The 21,071-nt window shown below is 37.3% G+C and overlaps 1 protein-coding gene across 2 annotated transcripts in view; it reads left to right on the top strand.

Annotated features, from left to right (window-relative positions):
- GABBR2 (gamma-aminobutyric acid type B receptor subunit 2) overlaps positions 1-21,071 on the top strand; it is a 510,446-nt gene that overhangs the window by 182,121 nt on the left and 307,254 nt on the right. For both annotated transcript variants that reach the window (XM_076330187.1, XM_076330188.1), the window contains exon 3: positions 10,787-10,957. In XM_076330187.1, coding sequence (XP_076186302.1) covers positions 10,787-10,957 — 171 coding nt within the window. The remainder of the gene's footprint in view (positions 1-10,786; positions 10,958-21,071) is intronic.

The raw sequence follows: 21,071 nt of genomic DNA, 5'->3' as shown, positions 1-21,071 counted from the left end.
TCGTTTAGAGGGGGGAAAAATAATAAAACAGATACTTAAAATCCAAATGTAGACAGAACAGCTGTAGTTTTAACATGTGTTAGCTGGATTAAGTCTGACAAACAAACAATACTAATAGAATGATAATAGTTTTGGGCAGCCAGCCAGGAACATGCTGTTGTGAATAGGTCTGGAAAGAATATTTTTTTCCTTTCCTTTTTTTTTTTTCCTTTAAATGGATTATGGCAATATAGCCTGTTTTATCGAAGGTGAGGTATTTTACAAAGTTGTTGGTTTTCACTAAATTTTGAGGATAATCTGTTATAGACAAGAGACAAGCAAGCTGGGTAGCAAGGGTATGAGTGTAGGAGACTCTTCTTGATTTGGGATAAATAATAATGCTGTGACTGAAGCAGAGCACGGATTTGAAGCTGAGTTCTGGTATAATCCAGGCCAGTAGCCAAATGCTAAGCAACTGAGTGTGACAGACAAAGATATATAACCCTCTTTCGCAATGCAGTTCCGTTTATGAAAATGCTCAAAAGATTTTGTCTTTTATTCTGTTTGGAAATGAAAACAATTTTTTCAGCAACTTCTGTAGATTTACCATTTAATTTCAATGCTCTGGACAACCTCTAGCAGTAAGCAGAACACCTGTGTTAGGTGTAAATGATTTGTGCCTGATATAGATCTGAAAATATTTTCTAGAGTAGAAAAAGCAATTCATGATTGCCGGCTTTATTCCCATAGTACCTTTTTGGGTTTTTTTGAGATCTGCTTCAAACTGTGATAGACCTTTTCAAATGAATGGTCAGAAGAAATATGCAATGAAAAGGGGATAGCAGTTGTTTGTTCTCCATTAATAGTGAAAGAATCAAATTGAGCCTAATGCTGAATTTTGTCTTTTGGATGTGGTAGTCTGTTTGAGATGAGTCTGCCTCATGTTCAGCTGGCTACCTACTGAAACTGTATAAATCACAAAGTCTCTATCAACTTGACTGGTTGCACTGTTAGCCATTGAATTGAAGGACACTCTCCATAACTCCACAATAACTTCCTTGGCATGTCTCAGAAGTAAGGTGAATGCATTAGGTTTGTTACGCAGTATTTATTAGAACTTACAACAGATCCCATTACTTGGACTTGGATTTGATTTGTAACTTTATTCTGCTCTTCTATTTTCTGTTCACCTGAAATGTTGTTCTAGGAATTCCTTTAACTTTGTTTTTTCTACAAATTTCTTAAACGTAGACTCTGGCTGGTGTGAACAGGTGGGGGGAAGTTTTAATCTGCCAGCCCGAGAGGCAGGTGAAGCAGTAATGCTCATGTCCAGATCATTTTCTTAATTTTTTTTCAGCAGATCTGCTACAATTTTCAGCTATTGTTCATCTTCTCCATTACTTGAAGACAAAAAAACCCCCTCAGCTGAAGATCAATTCAATCACTATTCTTCGACATAACCCACAGACTTATGGGATAAGCAAGTTTTAACACCAAAAAACCAAACTTTATCATCTGGTCTGACTTCTTGCATTCAGGCATCTGCAGTTCCTACCGAATAGTGTCGGGAGCAGGTCAGGCTACCCGAGTGGGAAGCGAACAGGACTGAATGCTCCTTTCCCATTAGCCTATAGGCACACGTCTTTCAGCTGAAGTACTTTTCATATGGATTTTATTTTATCTAAACCAGTTTCTATCCTCAAAAATATTGATTCATTCAGTAGCCAGAATTGCTTCCTGAAATGTCTCCAGAGCAGCATGCAGCTGAATATCAATCTTATTGTGATTGGATTAATTCACTGGAATGCCATCAGCGTGGAGGCGGGTGCCTTCCAACCTTGAGACCAGCTGGAAGTGCTTTTTCTGGAAACTCCCAGGTGCCAAAAGGCAGTCAGTGGAAGCAATTTCAGACACAGAATTAATGAAGATAACGGCAGATGATATTGGGCAGGAGTATTTGGCAAAACATCTGATTTTGAAAGGAACAGTAGCTCTAATCAGATGGGTAATGTGTTATGGATGATGAAAGGGATGTTCATCCACGAGATCCATTCTTGTCCAGTGTGTTTAATACAATGTGTATTTTTGTGTTCCCATTTGGATGAGGCATCCTGCCCATTTACCAGCTAGTAAGGCATCATAGATATTCTTTCAGACTTCTGTTTTGCTCTTGCAACTGCCATAATGAAAGCCATACAGAGTTAACAGAACGTTTTTTAATGATTGTTAGTTTTATTTGTTATAGCACTGAAGTTTGTCCAATCCCATAAAATCTTCTGTTATGATGGAGTCTCCAGAGCTTTCATTCAAGTAAATATTTAAGAGTGTTTATGACAGGTAAAAATGTAGCTGATTTATCACTGCTGGAAAAACATAATTTCTTGTTAATATTTTCTTCTTTGGTCCCCCTTCTTTCTTCTTTCAACTTACGTTAGTGTGTCACCTGTGCTACTTGGGGATCAGGGTTAGAGTATAACTAGTAGGTAAGATTGCCACTTTGATTCCTAGGTCCGGTTCAGAACCAGCTCCTTTACTGTCTGTGTAGAGACACTCTTGTCACCAGCAGCTCTGCAGGCAAATTGTCAAGAAATGTTATCTTTGTTTCTTGATCTTTATTACTGTGTGTTGCTTTCACCTGCTTTGAAGATCTATGCAATGCTTCTGTCAATGAAATTGCTGCTAGCTTCTTATGTTGGAATATTTTCCAAATATATGGGTATTTGCGACCATCTTTACAATGTTATTTCCACATACGCTTTCACTAAATCATCCATCAAAGTTGATTTGATGATACGTTTTGTGCATTGAGATGGGAAGGAGCAGCCTAATATGTCACTTTTTTTACTTTACATGCTATCGTGTATTTCTTAAGGTTCTCTTTAATATTATTCTTGATTATATATAAATATTTTCTTATTCCAAGTGTTGTTATTATATTAAAATTTATTCATAACTTGCCTAGTGGTAGGATCAAGTTCAGTGGTAGTTTGACTGCACATCTGGGCAAGGTGGCTTGTATAGTAAGGTTACTGTTAATCTTTAAATAGTGAATTAACATTTAACCTAAATCTTTATATTCTGTGTCTTTTAATATTTATTACAAAACATCAATTACCGTTCAATTAAAAATGCAATTTAATTGTTACGCTTCAATCTATTCTCTGTCTCTTGGTTAAGAATATATTGTTTCACTCATTATGTGACATCATCTAATGCTGTCTCAAGAGTTGTGGCAAGCAAATCTTTTAACTCTTCATTATTCATTAGTTTCCATTCTGGTCCTTCTAGCTCCTGGGACCATCAAGTCATCACGTGCCCACACTCGAGTATTATTATTGTTGGCACAGACTTGTCAAAGCATTAGAGCTCCTGGCAAGGCACGCAAAGGAATGGTGTGTGGTGTCACGAGTACACATTGCCACAAATTATCATCTTCCTGAGTTTCGTCCTTGTTATTTTCCTATGACAAGATTCTATATGTGCAATCCTGTACCCTTGTAAGAGTATTTTCTACGGAGGTTTCTGACATTCTGCCTTCCTTTTGGAAATAATTATTTCCATTTTCCTTTTTCACAGAAAATATTGCTTCCTATCTAAGCATACGTGACATGCAGTCTTTAGTTATGAAGATAATAAATGATATCATCAATCGATTGAATCAGCAGTTTATATCCTGTTTAGCAATGTTGATTTATCAGCATAATTTAGCTTTTTGGAAAAGGTGCAGGAAATATAGGTGATATCTGCCATATATAAAAAACTCTCCAGCAAGACTAGTTTTGCAGCAACAGGGGCAGATTTAACTGGGGATCATTAATAAAATACTTGTACAAGCCACAGTGCAGAAGCCTAGGAAAATTAAGCTAATATCTCTGGTGCTCAATAAGCTAATTTTCCCCATTTGCAAACATGAATCAGTTGTCTTAGCAGATGACATTTTATTAAAGGGAGATTACCCTGTTACCTAAGGCTTTTTTTTTTTTTTTTTCTTTTTCCCCTCCAGTGTATAATACTCCACGCACACAGTGTGTAGCCTTGTTTCACAACTTTCTCCTTTGGAGAGGCAAGTGATGAGAGTGACACCTCATTCTCAATTTGGGATTGACAAATCCAGATGCTCTGGCACCTCCTGCCAGATGTCAGGAGTCTCCTTCAAGCTGCTGGGGAGTTTCTGATGGGAGATGCTTCTGATCCTCTAGCCACTCCGCTCCATGGGCCACTCTTTGCTTTACGAGGGGAGTGCGGTTTCCTTCCCTACTGGCTTTATGGACCTACAATAACTTCGCTAAGGGTTTCTGTTATTGATTTACTTCAACTAATACAGTCCTCTTAAGTACATGTGACTCTCCAACAGACCTGTTGCCTTAGATTAGGGTGACTGTTTACCCCAGGGATAGTTCTGTGCTTTTATTTTAACTAGACTTCTGTACGTTATTACAGTGACAAAATTTAAACATAAATGCTTCCTAGAGATAATAAAACAACCGAACACCAGAAGACCGCTTGCCATTTCTGGCGGCTTCCCTTCCCTCTGGAGTTCTTGGGACTGCAGAGTGGCTTCAGCCTTCCAGCTTCCAGCCTCTGGACTTCTATATGGAACATATACACTCTATATATAGTGTTGTTTCCTTTTTTAATTTTGTTTCAGATCTCTAATATTCATCCGCTCTTACATAACTCCTATAGTCTTTCCCATTGATTCCATTAGTTTTGCATCCCATTTTCTTAAGTGAATGCTAGAGCTTATCGTCTTACCATTCCCACTTCTGTACTGCTTTTTTGCAGTGAATGCACTGTTACTTCCCTAAAATGGGAACATGCTTGCTTTAATTTGAAAGCAGTTTAGACTGATGTTCTTGGTTTAATCTACCACACCTCATTTCAGTTTCATATGGAGTTATAGAGCTAGCTTCTACTCCTTTTCTGCAGAATTGTTCCTTTCTACACTTTAACATTATTTTTTTTTACCTCACTGTTGTGGTTTAACCCGGCAGGCAGCTAAACACCACACAGCCGTTTGCTCACTCCCCCCGCCCCAGTGGGATGGGGGAGAGAATTGGGGGGAAAAAAAAGAGTGAAATTTGTGGGTTGAGATAAAGACAGTTTAATAGGACAGAAAAGGAAGGGAAAATAATAATAATAATAATAATAATGATAAAAGAATATACACAATAAGTGATGCACAATGCAATTGCTCACCACCTGCCGGTTCAGGTGGCAGCCTCACTGCCCAGCCTGTTCCCAAGCAGCAGTCACCCCTCCCCGCCCCCGGCCAACTCCCCCCAGTTTGTGTACTGAGCATGATGTCATACGGTATGGAATATCCCTTTGGCCAGTTTGGGTCAGCTGTCCTGGCTGTGCCCCCTCCCAGCTTCTCACTGGCAGGGCGTGAGAAGCTGAGAAGTCCTTGACTAGTGTAAGCACTGCTCAGCAACAACTAAAACATCGGTGTGTTATCAACATTGTTCTCATCCTAAACCCAAAACACAGCACTGTACCAGCCACTAGGAGGAAAATTTACTTTATCCCAGCCAAAACCAGGACACTCTAGTGTTGCTAGTATCTAGTGTTGCTCACAACCCTTCCATAAAACTGTATGGATTTTCAACAAAATTAATGTTTTCCTGTTTCAAAAAGTATCATCTTTCTGGAGAAAATTTAATTTGTCAAAACATATACCTAACCCCAAAACCTCCTTAATAAAATCCTTCTGTATATTTTGCAGTTTTTCAGCAAAGTCCACCAGTTCAAATTTCTTAACCTGGCCATCTGTCATATTAGGCTGAAACATTTCTCATAATAATTGTATAACATTGTCTCCTCTCCTTTCCATTATCAAATTCTACTTCCGCTCTCAATATGAAGGCAAAGAAATTTCCTTGACTTCTGTGGAATAATGTTTGGTTGGGGTTTTTTTAATCTGAAAGTAAAATTTCTCTCACTGGCTTTTTCAATTTTGGATAATTTCCAAGCCTTTTTTTTTTGAAGTACAAAAGCGTCCTACATTTTATGGCTTCAAAACTCTTTACCGTAAGACACTCTTTTACACACATAGTGCTATTGGGTCCTTTCTGCATCATCTTTAATGTTTCGCTGTTTTTCTATTTGACACCATTTCCTGAATTCTTTTGCTTTGGACCCATTCCAGAACTGTTATTTGTTGCTTCCTTTCTATTCACAGGGTAAGATAAAGCCATTAGCTGTGTTCCTGCTCTGCTTCTCCATTGCTAGCAACGAAGCACAACCGCTCGGCTCACTCTTGAGCCAGTCGTATATTTTTATTTTTAAAAAAGTAGAATCTGCACTACTACAGAACTGAGTGTAGGCATACTGCAAAATGTCAGGATGACCTACAGAGTTACAACTACATCGCTGTAGTTAAATCTCATTAACTAAATCTGATTTCCAGGTGCTCAGATCACAGGCTTGAAATCTGGGCTCTGAGGAAGTCGGTGGACGTTTTGGCACTGACTTCAGTGGGGTTGGGACTTCGTCTGAAATACTGGCTTGCAGTCACCCTTTATGGACCTCTCTAGTTAGCTGTGCTTTTGCTCCCATGTGGTCTGTGGGGTATTAGACAGGGAGAACGCCACAGTAAGCTAAACATTGTAGAAGTAAATCAACTTCAGGTGACGTACTTGAAAGTCCTTTTACACTGATTCCTTTTGTACTGACTCCCAACTTGAATGATTTCTAGGGTATTAACATTATTGTTTTTCTTTAACAAGTGCAGACAAAATGCATTCTGATGAAACTCTGCTAACTATAATCCATTTATATAGTGATCACGCAAGCAATAGGAATAATTTAAAAAGTCAGAAATAGTGCACTTTAGCTGTTAAATAGTGTCTTTCATTTTAGAATTTGAGTAGACTTAATTGTGATATTAAGGCAGCAGAACTTTTACTAAATTACAGCTTTTATGAAGAAATAAACATTTGTTTTTCAATACCTTGGTCTATTTGGTTCTCTATTTGTACTATAGTTAATGTTCTTACTTGAATGGTAAATGTTATGTTATTTTCCATTTAAAAGTCTTAAACTCAGTTTCAACTCTGAAATCTCCATCTGACTTATAGCTTATATATGTTTCCCTACATATACTCATTTTAAGTTCAGAAGCAGTTGCTCACAAATTGTATTGAATTGTAAGCAGATATTCTAAAGAAAGATTTCTCAAGGATGACCTGAGAAGTAGCTTCAGTTTTTCTGACACTATTCAAACTGATATATATATATAATATATATATATGAATGATCTTTTTTCTCTAGATCTACATACACATATGCACAGAGTCTGTTTGCGTATGCACACACACAATTATGATATATCACCTGGTATATGTCCACTGTGTCCTCCATTTTATAGCAATTTGAAAAAAACTTTTTTCCTTCCTTTCATCCCTTCTTGAAGTTTGGCTTTTGGCCATCACCTTTAGCAGTTATGTAAAATAACTCTGTGAAAGAATGACATCATACACCCCACAGGCATTTATTGCTGAGTTATAATCCCACTTATAACTTTTTTATCTCTCACTCTTCCTCTACTCAGAGAGGCAGCTATGTAGCATCTGTAACAATTTTTTTTAGCAATGCATGAATATGTATGCTCTGAAAATACAGTAATGTGAAAAATAGTACCTTTGTGGTTTACAAAAAGTTATATGAGCAGTAGGATTGCCATTCATCCAGATTTTTGACTAAATAACTAAAAGTTATAAAAAGAAATTACCATAACAAAAAGCAGAATCAGATCTATATGGCTTTCAGTCCTGTAGAATGAAGTGAAGAAACTATGAAAAGTTTGCCTTTTGATAGCTTCAAGTTTCAAATCAGCCAGGAATAAACAACTTTAGCCCTAAAATACAGAGGATTTATATTGAATTAACATGAGCTGTACAATCTCAATGCATATGTGCATGGACTGTGTTGTGATCTTATTTGTTTTGTCACATAAGTTAAAGTTTTTGTTATGAATATTTTACTGATATTTCTATATAGTCATGCTATATCACATACTTTTCCAGTAAGTCTACATTGTGTCAATTTATTTATTAACATGATCTTTTCATTAAAACTTTTTAAAACGTAATGAGTTTTTTCCTCTTCCTTTTCCCTCCTTGTCCTCTCAAAGCAGAATATTGAGTGCTGGTGATTGTTGGGTTAAATTCACTGCATGTCGCCAAACTCTCATAGGGATGATTTTGTGAAAAGTTAAATATTGTCAATGATTTAACTTTTGTGAGACAGAAGGAGGAGAAAGAAAAAAAAAAAGGATTGACATAACTATTTCAGGTTACTCGTCCATCTCTCATGAGTGTTTTATTAAAATGGCAAAGTGATGCAGAATGAGACCAACCATGGTATCTGATGCTTGAATGAAAGGCCTCTGAACATATCCTACATTCCAAGAATTGTTTGAGCATGAAATTTCCCCATTTTATATTTTAATAAAATCTTTCTTCAAAAAGAAAATGAAGAAGAATGTTCTTTTGTAATTCAGGTGTCATTAGTGTTACACATAAACCTGGATTCATCTCATCTCACTTTACATGGCTGACAAATCTAAGTTATGAGTCTCCTTCATCTTTCTTTAATCAATGAAGAGAGGTAAAGTTTTGCTTCATTGTTTCCCAAGGAAATATGGGCAATTAGGATACTAATTTAGGCACTTTAAGTCACTAAAATGTCAAAGGATGGATTTGAATTGCCTTGCTTATATTACAGATCTTCGCCCTGATGCCAGCTCATAGCTATAGAGATGCTCCTCATTACTAAGGCTTTTTGTACCTTTGATCAGAAAAAATTTACTGTTCAATCTGTGAACCTGAGTTAGGTTAACCTTGCCAATGTTGCTTGTCAGTACTGTTACTTCAGCGTTGCTCTTCACCTCTTTTTCTTAAGGATCAATCAAATTACATTCGATCCAAAACCATAACAACTTGAAAAGCAAGTCCTTTGCAGTCACCAGGCTGCAAGCAGCCAGGCTGCTGAGAGGCATTCTTCTTCATCCTGGATTTCTAAAGTGAAATTTTCTCTCTTTTTCAGTCAGAGAGAGAAGTCCTTATTTCTACTTTCGTTATACAGTGGATGCATGATGTTCAGCATTACAAGCCTAGACAGATAAGCTGGCTAGGTCTACCTGGCAGACCTTCATTCTTTTTCCCTTGAAATCAGCTCTTCGCAAACTCACTGCTGATTACTAAAAGTTATGAAGTTCTAAATGAGCCAACAAATATGGTTTTAGAAAATCAAGGCCACAATAGCACAGTACCTCATAGTGTATTTTTTTCATAAGATCTAAGAAAAGAGCAGTTGGTATATTAAAAATACTTTACCCTAGAATTACATGGCAGTAGGTCTTAAAAAATCTCCTCTAGCTAATGAATGGTGAAGAAAAATAATCTTCTCTTCTTGAATGGTAGAGCGTAAACTGTCCAGTTACGCACACTTTAAGTTGTTTGGATTTCAGGTGTTTTAATTAAGCAAATAAACTGTATTCAGGTTTAGTAGGTTATAACAATGCAATATGTTATTTGTGAGTCTAAAATCAGACAGCGAATGAGTTCGTTCTCTGCCGGGCTAAATCTAGATTTTATGAACATGAAGAAAAAGTTAGAGCTGTTATTTCAGATTAAAATTGTCTATGCTGAATTTCAAAAGAGATTTTCTAGCCCAAATGTACTGAATGCTTGATTGAAGAAGGTGTAAACTTAATAGTGTAGTTGGAAGTACTTATATAGGCTTGAGTTCACCTATACTTTCTGACTCTCTATTGATTTTGAAAGACTTAACACAACTGTATTAGGGAGCCTATTTTTTGACAGTCACACCAATTTACATTAAATCGGTACTTTAAAAAACACTCAACTGCTATGCACGGCTGAAAAAAAAGCTTGAGAAACACATTCCTAGCAACCTAAAAAACACTGGAGGAAATAACCACAAGTATCTTTGGAATAGGAGCATTTTCAGAAAGTGAATATGCAGGCATTCCCTTCATAACACTGCCTGAAAATCATTCACAAAAATATAGAATAGAATATAATAGAATGGAATACACAAAAATATGCTGCCTTTAACTTGGGCAGAAGAATTCAGTGAAGTTTCCTGATTTTTTTTGGTGTTAACAGGTTTCCTCTTTTCTCTTATTATGAGCATTCTCAAACCATGTACAAATTCTGGTGTTTTCAGATGCGTAGAATTAGCCACCGAGTCCCCTTTGATAACACAGATCACAGGGGGCTGCTTCAGTGGAGGAAACTGGGAGCCAGGTAAACTTCTGAGCTGCAGCCTTGGCTGCCATAATTATTCCCTCTGTTTCTGGTACCTTTTCTGTTACCTGAAGATAGGAAGAGGTGCTACTAGAGGTTCACTCTCTAATTCAAAGATATATAAGAGTTTGAGAATATCCCCTTGGAACAATTACCAACTTTTATGAAGAAAATGTAGAAGGAAATTGATGGGGAATTCATCATAGAGATTTACTCCCTTAGAGCTTCTTGCTCTGTGCAATGTATAAGATGCATGATCTGAAACAGAGGATTTTACACCATCGACTTTGAAGATTCCCTCACTTAATTTTGTAGCAGGTGGTTTATAGAACTAATGTATTTCAAAAATCCCTTTAAAAGTAAATGAGTAAATGGTGCTGGTAGGACTTCCAAGCTGTATGATGATGAAAATTCTCTACATGACTGCAATGCGTGGATTGTGTCTTGTTGCACTGAGAAGAGCAAAGTTTTTTCTTCTGGATGCTAGATGACTTATGGTGACTTTCATTTTTTTGTTGTTTGATTTTTTTCAGCTTTCATTTGCAGCAACAACCCCAGAGTTGGCTGATAAGAAAAAATATCCTTATTTCTTCCGGACAGTGCCATCTGATAATGCAGTGAATCCAGCAATTTTGAAGTTACTCAAACGTTATCAGTGGAAGAGAGTAGGAACTTTAACCCAGGATGTACAAAGGTTCTCTGAGGTAAGATTTGCATAATTTCCAGTACAGAAAGAGAGCTACTAATATCAGACTTCCAAGGAGCTAGTTCCTCCATTAATAGGAATTAAGTAAAAAGAAACAGGCCCACTGTTTCAGTCTTGTTTGGCTTTGTCTTACTAGGTCACATTTGCTGTACTGAATAAACTTAATTCCCTTCCACGGCTTATTTCACTGTCTATAATAAAAACTACCCATGCTTTCCCTTGACTGTTTTTTACACCACCAAGATCATTGCACCCAAGTGAAAAAAAAACACATTTTTTTTGTAGCAAAGGTTCCTTTATACTGTTTGACTTGCCAAAGTGTATGATTTTGAAGGAGGCTTGTATCCTGACATTGGTTCACTTAAAAGAGAGAACAAATCTAATTTCATTGTGTTCCTTTTGTGCTCTGATTTATTATAAGCATCAGTCTGATCAGTCTGAACATTAAGGGACAAAATCTGGTAAGTCTGTGGCTGAAAATACTGGAGGAGCTTACTGAGACAGAAATGACTGAAGCCCCCAGAACTGATAAGATGACATACTATGCACCCTCCAAATCTTCTGTGTTTCACCCTGAGGAACATTTTGGTCATAGAAATTGTAATAAAGTATGGGCCAAGTGCCTTAAGCATGGTTTTAACAATAGAATAGTTAAAAGAAAACATCCTATAAGTAATTAATCAGAGCAAGACAAGGGAAAGAGTTGGGCCTTTAATTGACAGAGGCAAAACTAATAGAGGCATGCCAGTGTTGTGGTTGTTTTTTTTTTTTCCCTTCCTCAGCATTCATTAAAAAAAAAGGCTGACTGTTCTGAAGGCTAGCATAATTAAAATTAGTGAAGGGGGGTAAGAACACGTTAGAGTCTGCTTAGATGAGTCAAATATTTTCAAATTGTCTGGCACAATTAATTCACTATGAAGTACTTAAGAAATCTTAGAGTCTTCCCTAATGAGTTTTGAGAATTAAAGGATAAAAAGTAAGTGAATTGTAGGGGGAGGGAAGAGATCTTTGTGTTTGTCTTTCCAAAAAACACATAAAGACCCAGGGAATTATAGACCAGTCAGGCTAAATTTAATTCCTGGAAAGACACTTGATCAGATAGTCTGTTTGGAATCACTCAGAAGATAAAAAGATGCTAAACAATGGCCAAAATGGATTTGACAAAAATAAATCATGTAAAGCAATCTAATTTCCCTCTATGACAAGATAACAGGTCTCAAGGAGATGGGGTAAGAGATAAGGGTGATATTTTATGACTTATAAAAATGTTAAAGGTGTTCCTAAAGAAAAGTAGGGAAACTTGATTTTGAGGAAGATACTGTAAGAGCAGTATCTAACCAATTTTTCTGCCACCAACATTAATTAACATCAGATCAGTTGAATATTTGTTTTTAAAACAAATGCTGAAGCAAAAAGTAACCAAAAGGTATGATATGCTTTATCCTTCTCTAGCTTGGAATTATAATTTCAAAGAGTAGTTATCAGTGGTTCATTGTCAAACAAGAAGGATGGGATTCTGTCAAGTGGTTTTCTCTAGAAAGAGATAAGGTTTTCTCTAGATAGGGGGATAGAGAAAATGTTTATTAAATCTGCAGTTGATACCTACTTGGGAAAAGCTGCAAGCACTTTGCAGAGGACAGGATTAGGTTTCAGAATGATCTTGACAAGTAGAGAAAGGTTTTAATATAAATAATATGTAAAAGAAAAAGTGCAAAATGGCTATCTAGGCAGCAGATCTCCAGAGAAAGATATGGGAAGCACTACAATGAACCACAAACTGGGTAAGGGTCAAGAAGGACAAACTGCTTGACCTACTGTAAAAAGTAGAAAGGAAGCAAACAGCTCTCATTTCACCACCTCCGATGTAATGCAATATTGACACTTAAGACACACAGAGTAAACTTCAACACTTAGTGCTCATCAGATGTAAGTTGGAACATCAGGTCTGGTATTGTCTTCAAGAAGGAAGTAGATCAGACATCTCTATAAAAAAGTTCAGTAATCTAGAAACATGTTTTATGAGAAAGATTAAAAGTGGAAAACAGTAGAATAGACTGGGTAGGTTGTTGAACCTTCATCGTGGAGGGTTTGCTAAGATAAGATTAAACATTCTTGGTCTTCCTTTGGGACAGAGGGATGGAATTCATGTCTGTCAGGGTCACTCAGGAAATGTTAAAACTGCAGTTTTCAAGGGTTTGCTAGAGTGCTGCACTTGAGTTCAAAGTCTTTCTATTCCTCTTGAAAGGTAAGCAACAACCTTCTGTGTCAGACTGCAAATTCAATTTAGTGTGATTCATTAAAGCCTTCAGGTAATGAAAGATCCAGCTAAAACTTCCTTGAGTTCAGGTGATTTTTATAGACCATGTTGAGTCCTGAGTCTTTGAAATTTTTAGAGCTCCATCCTTCCTTTTTCAGCTCCGTGCAGAGTTTCTCCCTTGTCTGTGCAGTGAAAGCAGAGGAAAAACTGGAGGAAATAACTAGTTGGCTGTCCGGGAGCAGTGAGGGATGGGAGCCACCAGCAGCAGAGGGGGAGAACATGTGATGGCCAGGCAGAGCCCAGCCAGGAGAGAGAAGGGCAGGCCCAGAGGTCGAGGCCAGGCTCAGCCAAGGGTACAGACCCTCAGGCAAGTAAGTCCACAGTGATGAGGCACGTCCAAGGCCAAGCTCGGAAGTCAATCCGCAGGTCAGGGTCAAGTCTAGTGATTGCTGGGCAGGTCCATGGCAGAGACTGAAGACACAGGACTAAAGCTGTGCATGGAGGTCCCAGACAAGGGACCATTAAGGCCTGTCAGTGACCTCCAGGTGCTGGTATAAGTCAACACATCCACTGAAACTGTAATTTTCCCTCTAAAGGAACATCAGGCAAAACTATCCTAACATTTTTTGAAAGTGACAAAATTATTGAATAGCATCTAAAACTTATCTCTGTTGTAAAATGTCACTGAGTTTAGGATGTGATTCTTCTTTTCTATGCTGAAAATGCATTACAAGCCACTAGACCAGAAGTAACTGAATGTCATCTCTGTTTACTCTCATATAAAATAAAATAAGCAGAAATAAATTAATGGGGTCTTTAGAGAAGCCTGTGTAGTAACTCAGGTGGTTTTACTCTTCGCAGCAAGAGAGAGCAATGCTCTCTCTCATTTTTCCATCTCCCAGAAAGACTGTATCAGTTTGACAGATCTCCTTTCTTTTTTTAAAATCTAGATCAATTTGCATATCTATCTTAATTTCCTCCAGTTGTTCTTCCACCTAAACACATGTGGGGTCAGATATTGCCTTCTTGTTTATGGTATATAGAGAAGACTTCATACTCGTATAGTTTAGTCAACGGGAACTCTAATTGCATCTCTTCAGCCGCCATCTAATTTCTGGTTTTTGGGATGATCACTTTTTTCTTTAGCTGGATCACTGTCTCCTGTCTCTTTGCAATTTGTACTATGACCTTATATCCTGATAATTAAAGCTCGCCTAACTTGTCCACAAGTTAGCTGTTCCTGAAAGTCATAAAGCTGTTTTTTGGTTTACCTTGCTTTGTAAAGAGGCAGTTGTCTCAATTGCTTAGATTATCAGTCTTACTCCAATTTATCTCTAGAGGCCAAAATTACAGAGGATCTCTTGCTTCTATTTCAGCCATTTCCCTTTGGAACCCTTCCTGCAGAGACTTTGCATTATTACCCATTTCCTTTTACTTGGTGGAAAAACTTCTCTTTCTTATAAACAAATGTTACATCTTCCTTATTCTTCAGGTCACGTAGAGAGCCAAAAGGTAGGTAGAGAGAATGGAGAAGTTTATGCCAGCATGCTTTCAGTTCTTGAAGCGCATAGGCAATATCTATGTATCTGATACTCCTAGCGTATCAGAGCCAAGAGGCTCCCTTTCTTGGTGTTGCTTGGATCCCAAGGATTATGACTTTTCAAGTGACCTGAATTCTATGGTTGCCAATAGCACAGCTCACTGTTAGTATCCTTTGTAAGTTGTTCAGGTCTGTTTGTACAACCAGAAATGTCTCTTCCATTGGATTAATGTTTAAATTGTGTAAGTCTTCTTGGTGTAAGGGTAATATACAAACTTCATCAGTTCTGTTACTTAACTAGGACAAGTTCATACCCATTGTGCTTCTGCGTCCTAGATTTTGTGGATTGCTGACCTGTTCTCATCCGCTGGGAGAAGATTCTGTTTCAAAAGTTAATAATTCTGTGGCAAAGGTTTATAAATGAGGTTACAAAACATTTTTAGAATTTTCAGCTTTAAGTGTTTGCTATGGTATATAATCAGGCTTCAGAATATGACAGTGAAACAGAAAATGTGTAATCATGTACTGGTTTTCAGGTAATGCTGTATTTGCTAATCAGTAGTTCTAGTTTATCTTACTTTGCTATTTTACTGTTCTTTCCTGCATAATGGTAATTTTATTTATACACTTTTTTTTTATTCATAGTATGTTCCAAACTGAAAGTTGGCACTTGAGTGCATTAAGAGGGATTCTGGCTTCCTTGGTTTGTGATAGGACACTTCCTCCAGACTGTCTTCAGTTGTTTCTTTTTGTTCCCGTCATGTTAAAATTCAGTGAAACTGCATTTTATCTTCCCATTTGGTAGCATATTCATGATATTTCTAGGTTTTTTAAAATATATATTTCCCTCCCACTAAGTATCTTGTCTGCGATTGTTTTTAAAACAAGTTAAATTCTGATCGTCTCAAATGACACTTTGTTTTTCTCTACTTCTTAATAGTCATCCCTTTATGTGATTTCTCTGCTTCTTCCTGGAAATATTGAGAACTCTTAATGTAATTTTATCAGTGTAGGTGGCATTTCAAAAAGACAGAAGAAATGAGAAGTGTGCAGTAAGCTAATGAAATAGATTAACAATATGAAAAATAAACGATAAAATATTTTCTCTAGTGACTCTATCACAATGTTCATTGAGTTTAATAACCTAAAAACACCTTGGTGACAAAAACTAAAGAGAAACATCGGCTGTAAATGGACAAAATAGTACTTTTTGGCTGACATGATTAACACTCTTAGGATTTCTTAAGGTTATGCTGCATTTTGTGCAGTGGCATCTACTTCAGAAATCAGTGGGTCATCAGGGTCCATTTTACCTAAATTGAAAGCATTTAGCATCCATAAAAGCCATTTCTCATCCCAGGAAATGTAATACTGGAAAAAAGAAAATCGATCCAAAGAAAAGCAGCTAGTAAACAAGCTTTCTTAACACAGTATATGTCTATTCCTGTAGAAAAAGCAAGGTAAAAGTCTTATTAATCTAGAAGTTTATTTACTGTAGCCTTGCTCTCTCACTGTGGAGTCTGCAAACTAGGATCTGAATTAGCGGTCAGTTCTAATAAGAATTCATTGGATAAGCAGATGTAATGAGAGAGTTACTGAGGGGCTGAGAGGGATTAGGCAGGGAAAAGAAATGAGATATCTGGTGACCTATAAAATTTCAGCCAGAAAACAAGCTTGATACACCAGGTTTTGGTTGCTGTTGGTATACATTGTGCAGACTTCAAGGTGCGATTGCACTCTTCGACTTCTCAGGCTTGACTTCTGAGGAAAGACAGAAGAGCAGAGATTTCCACTCTCCATCACAGTTGCCAAGAGGTTTTAGGGCAGCAAGAAAAATATTACTTTTTCTCCAATGAGCTTGGAAGCATCAAATTTACCAGATAACAGCAATGTTTAAGCTGGAAGCTCTGAATAGTACCCAGTGATTTCATCCTAGAAGGAGCCTTGTACCTTCAACTTTGAGAGCAGAAAAGTAGAAAAGAGAGGCAGAAGATAAGGGATGTGAGACGCAGAAGGCAGTCAAAGAAAAATATGGGATAAAGCATGGAGAGAAGAGAATGAGAGCAGGAAAACTGAGACATTATAAATGTCATTGTTTAACTGTAGAACTTTTTCAAACTATCTCTTCCTACTGTTTCTTATTTTTTCAAGGTGTCGTGTCTTCCTCATGTATTCTACCCATCTTTTTGTTTGTTTTCTGCACCATTTCATTCTTTCCACAAAGCCTTTCAGATTCCTTTTACTGGTTCATATTTTTGTCCCTAAAGAAAAAGAAAAGATCTCTGTCTGCTGTGTCTTTCCTTTCCTGGTTCCACCCAGGAATTTCACCCATCTCCATGTGCTCACCTGCTTTTGGGGAAGAAGCAATCTTCTCCTAACATAGATTGCTATTGTCGGGACAAAATAAACACATAACTTCTGCCCAGTATTCAATAATATTTATAAAGCCAACTGGAAATAAAATAAGTTGTTAGGCCTTCTTTGGAATACTAATATGAAGTTTTTGAGGAAAAAGTTGTCATTTTTTTCATTGTTACTGGACAGTTATTCACATAGTCTGTTGTGTTTGGAGGATGCTCGAGATGCCTTGATATGGCCTTAAATATTCTTTAAGCATTTGTTGTAATATATATAATGTATCAAACAAAGAGTGTTTTTTATTTTTCTTTCACTGGTTTAAAAGAAAACAAAAGCAAATTTTCACCAAGCTTGGACGTATACCTTGAAAGCTGTGAACTACTAATGTAAAAATGCTAGCAAAACAAAGTCTGTATTTAATCTAACTTCACACATTATGAAGAAATGAGTTTTTGTTTGCTTGCTTGTTTTTTTCCTTTGCAATGTATTTTAGGTTCCTGATCTCAAGAAGCCCCAACCTTCTTTTCCCAAAGATAATTCCAGTGAGTTCGATAAACAGAAATATGGACATTCTGTCCTCCTTGTGGTTTCTAAATTGTCCTGCAAAACAGAAATACAGGCACAGATGTGCCGGAGATCTCCCTTCATATTGCCCTATTCCTGGTTCTTGCCTGATTTCTACAGCAAAATCTTAGGAACAATTTACTTCAAGTTCTCCTGAGCTTGCGAAGAAGAATGAATTCCCCTGTTCTGTCTTATAATTATGCTTTCCTATAATTCAAGTTGATACATTCAGATCTTCACAGAAAGGCAGTCTCTGAAAGTGACTTCTGCTAATATCACAGGATACTATTCATATAAATGGGAAACTGTATCTTCGCTGATGTTTATTAGTGGTTTAAGGGGGAAGAATCACTGCAGTAATTTGAAATGGAAAAGACTGAGACATTTCTTTCAGTAAGAAATTTCAGAGTCTGAAAGGAAGATATTTAGGCATATAAAATATAGGTGGTCACTTGCTGGAATTTTCTGAAGTGTCTTTCTGCCTTTTGTGCAAACGTCATCCATGCTAGGAAACTTTTCTTTTCTTATGGCAGTAGTATTTTATCCAATATTTTTCCCCTTTTCTTCTGTTTCCTAATACTTTTCTTAAATTTTTTAGCTTCCAAAAACAAAAAAAGAGATTAGAACATCACCTGGCAGAGAATTAGAGCTATGCAGTGGTATTATATGGTTGTGTCATCTTGCACTGAAGATTCACACTCCACTATCACCCTAAGAGGCCCCAGGGTTCCCATGAACTTAATAAGTCCTTGTCAAACTTCAGGTGTCTTGAACAAAACCAAATCAAACTTAAGAATTTTTTAGAGAACTGCTCACCATTCCTTCATGTTTAAACGTTATATTGTGCATGTGTGATAGGTTGGTAGTTGCAAGGCAAGATGAAGGAGTGGAATGATCAGTACCTTCTATACCTCTAATACCTCGTGGCTGAGAAATTCCATACAGTTAAGAGTTTCCTAATGGATCTGGTATAAAAATCATCACTTTATCTGAAACCAAGACTAATCCAGGCTCAAAAAAAAAAAAAATTCCCATTTAGATTATATTGAAAAAATGTTCCAACGCAATGCTTGTTGTAACAGATGTTACCATTGCACATTGAAATTTTATTGCTTATACCACAGCATTGTCCTAGTTCTGTTTTGGGTTTTGCTATGCTTTGGTGCTTGTTTTTTAGAAAATGATAATACAAGGATGAAATATGATTCTAAACAGTGATTTAACTTGCAAGCATTCCCCCCACACAATAGTTTTGATTGGGTATCTAATTATATTCCATTCATCAGGCAATTGCAGGGTATTTTCAAATTAAAATCGATGGTGCAGTGATAAAATTTAAAAGTGGGCACAGTTGTGCACATGATGTAGATGAGTAGTAGGAAAATGTGATATTGTCCAAATCAGAAGAGAATAAGCTCAATTCAGTGACATAACCATTTCTGGAACAATTTATCAAAATTCAGGGTCTTGATTGCTAAGAGGTTAAAATAAAATCCTGGAAAAGTCATGGAATGTCTTTTGGAATGATGAACCTTCCCAGAAGAGTACGCAAATTTAACAGAATCCATTCCCTGTGAAAGGTAATCTGCAAGCACTGGAGTCAAGAAGATAAAGCTAAACCGCTTGAAGTTAGCATGTGCAGGACTGGGGCCATTACTTAAGTTCAATTTAAAAAATATGTCCGTCTCCTATCACTTGAATTATGAATGATTAAAGCTAGAATTAGCTCAGGATATGAAAGTAATTTTTAAGTGTTCTTGTGTGTTTTGTTCAGCGCTACTGTCTGTTCATGGATACATTTATTTACTGGGATTTTTTTTTTTTTTAAACTAATCTTTTCCTAAGAACTGTGATTATTTCTGTATTATTCTGGTTGTGTCCAGCCCAAATTTATACCATCTTTTCTCTGTCTTCATTCTTGCTTTTAGATGGTTTTGTGATGATTCAGGATTGAGTTTCAGCAGATTGCAGAACCTCTTGTGCCCTGTGAGGAGAGTGGAACCTTTGCAGGGCAAGAGATGCCTTTTCCCTAAGAAAAGGGTTTAAGAAAAGACATTACAGTCATCCCTCTTGGACTTCAAATCTAGAAATGTAGGAGAACATATGCAGTGTCACACAGTCACAATTCTGCCTTCTTTTCATGTTACTAAGTTACTCTATAGAAAAGGAAGAAAGGGTCCAAGATGAGGATTAACACTACTTTTCTAGGATTTTTTCACATATTCTCAGTCATCCCCAAAACATGAATCTGCTCTGTTATTAATACAATGCCGTTTATCCTCTGATTATCTGCGCTAGTGTTGCACTGGGGATCTTGAGTGAACCGGTGATGTGGACCACTCTGTAGCATATGGCTCAGGGAGGCAGTCTCCCAGAAAAATAAGAACGTAAGCTGTTAACATCTGGCCAGTCTTTGTTCATTTGTCTGGAGCAGGCAGATTGATCTGCATATAGTTTGGCTTCCAGTGCAGTTTCATGTTTTATTTACTCCCCTTTAACTGCAGGCTGCTGATGAAAGGGGCAGTCATCCCCATCCTCCCCCCCTCCCCCTGCTCCCCCTCCTCCCCCCTCGCCAAGTTTCTGCCTCTTAGCATTCATTCCACGGTGTCATGAATCAGCTCATCTGTCCAAAGCTAATCTTCCATTTGCAGGGTGACTCAGGCTCCGTGGTTATAACTTTCCCTGCAGTTCTCATGTCCTTTGGAAAAGTGCGAACTTAACTTTCATGGAGACTTATTGGACATCACTCAAAGTGCAGAGTGAAGATTTTGTATGGTGGGAGTGTGAAAGCTAGTGTGAAAACTTTTTATTTTTTGGGTTTGAGAAGTTTGTTCACCTCCAAAAGGGTGCAGGGCATGTAGAAGATCTAGGCATTTCTGCTTGCTAGGAAAGAGTGTTTCCATGGTGAATTTCCTTTGTTCTTTGCAAAAATGATGACAATATGATGGAAATGAAACAGGGAGAAGTTGTCAAAGTTACAGTGGGACTTCTAGAGGTTTTGAACACTACTGATGTATTAGATTTAGCATGGTTCTTCTGGGTCCTGGTAAATATTTAGAGGCCATGAGATTATGGGAAGGTCATAGGATTATGATATAGGAAACGGGGAGAAAGCAGAGAGATAGAACCTTAGCCTAGGTTTGTCCCTCTTCATAGGAAATGGTCTATGCACATTCAGCTACAGAGTAGGGGGTCATTTGTAGGTGAGAAGTGTCCTACATTGTTAAACAATGTATTTTATCTGAGTGAGAAAGTGTCTTTGAGAGACGTGATCTGGTAAATTTAATGACATTCCTCATTACCACCCCTTTTCTTAAGAATTTTTATTTACCGCTAGCATATTCTGAGCTTGTTTGCTCCCAGTGACTGGCACCAGGCTAATGGTGTACATGA

This window comes from Aptenodytes patagonicus, chromosome 2 (genome assembly GCF_965638725.1).
Source record: "Aptenodytes patagonicus chromosome 2, bAptPat1.pri.cur, whole genome shotgun sequence".
Lineage (NCBI taxonomy): Eukaryota > Metazoa > Chordata > Aves > Sphenisciformes > Spheniscidae > Aptenodytes > Aptenodytes patagonicus.
Note: the sequence above shows the minus strand (reverse complement) of the source record. Positions and strands in the feature narration are given on the sequence as shown.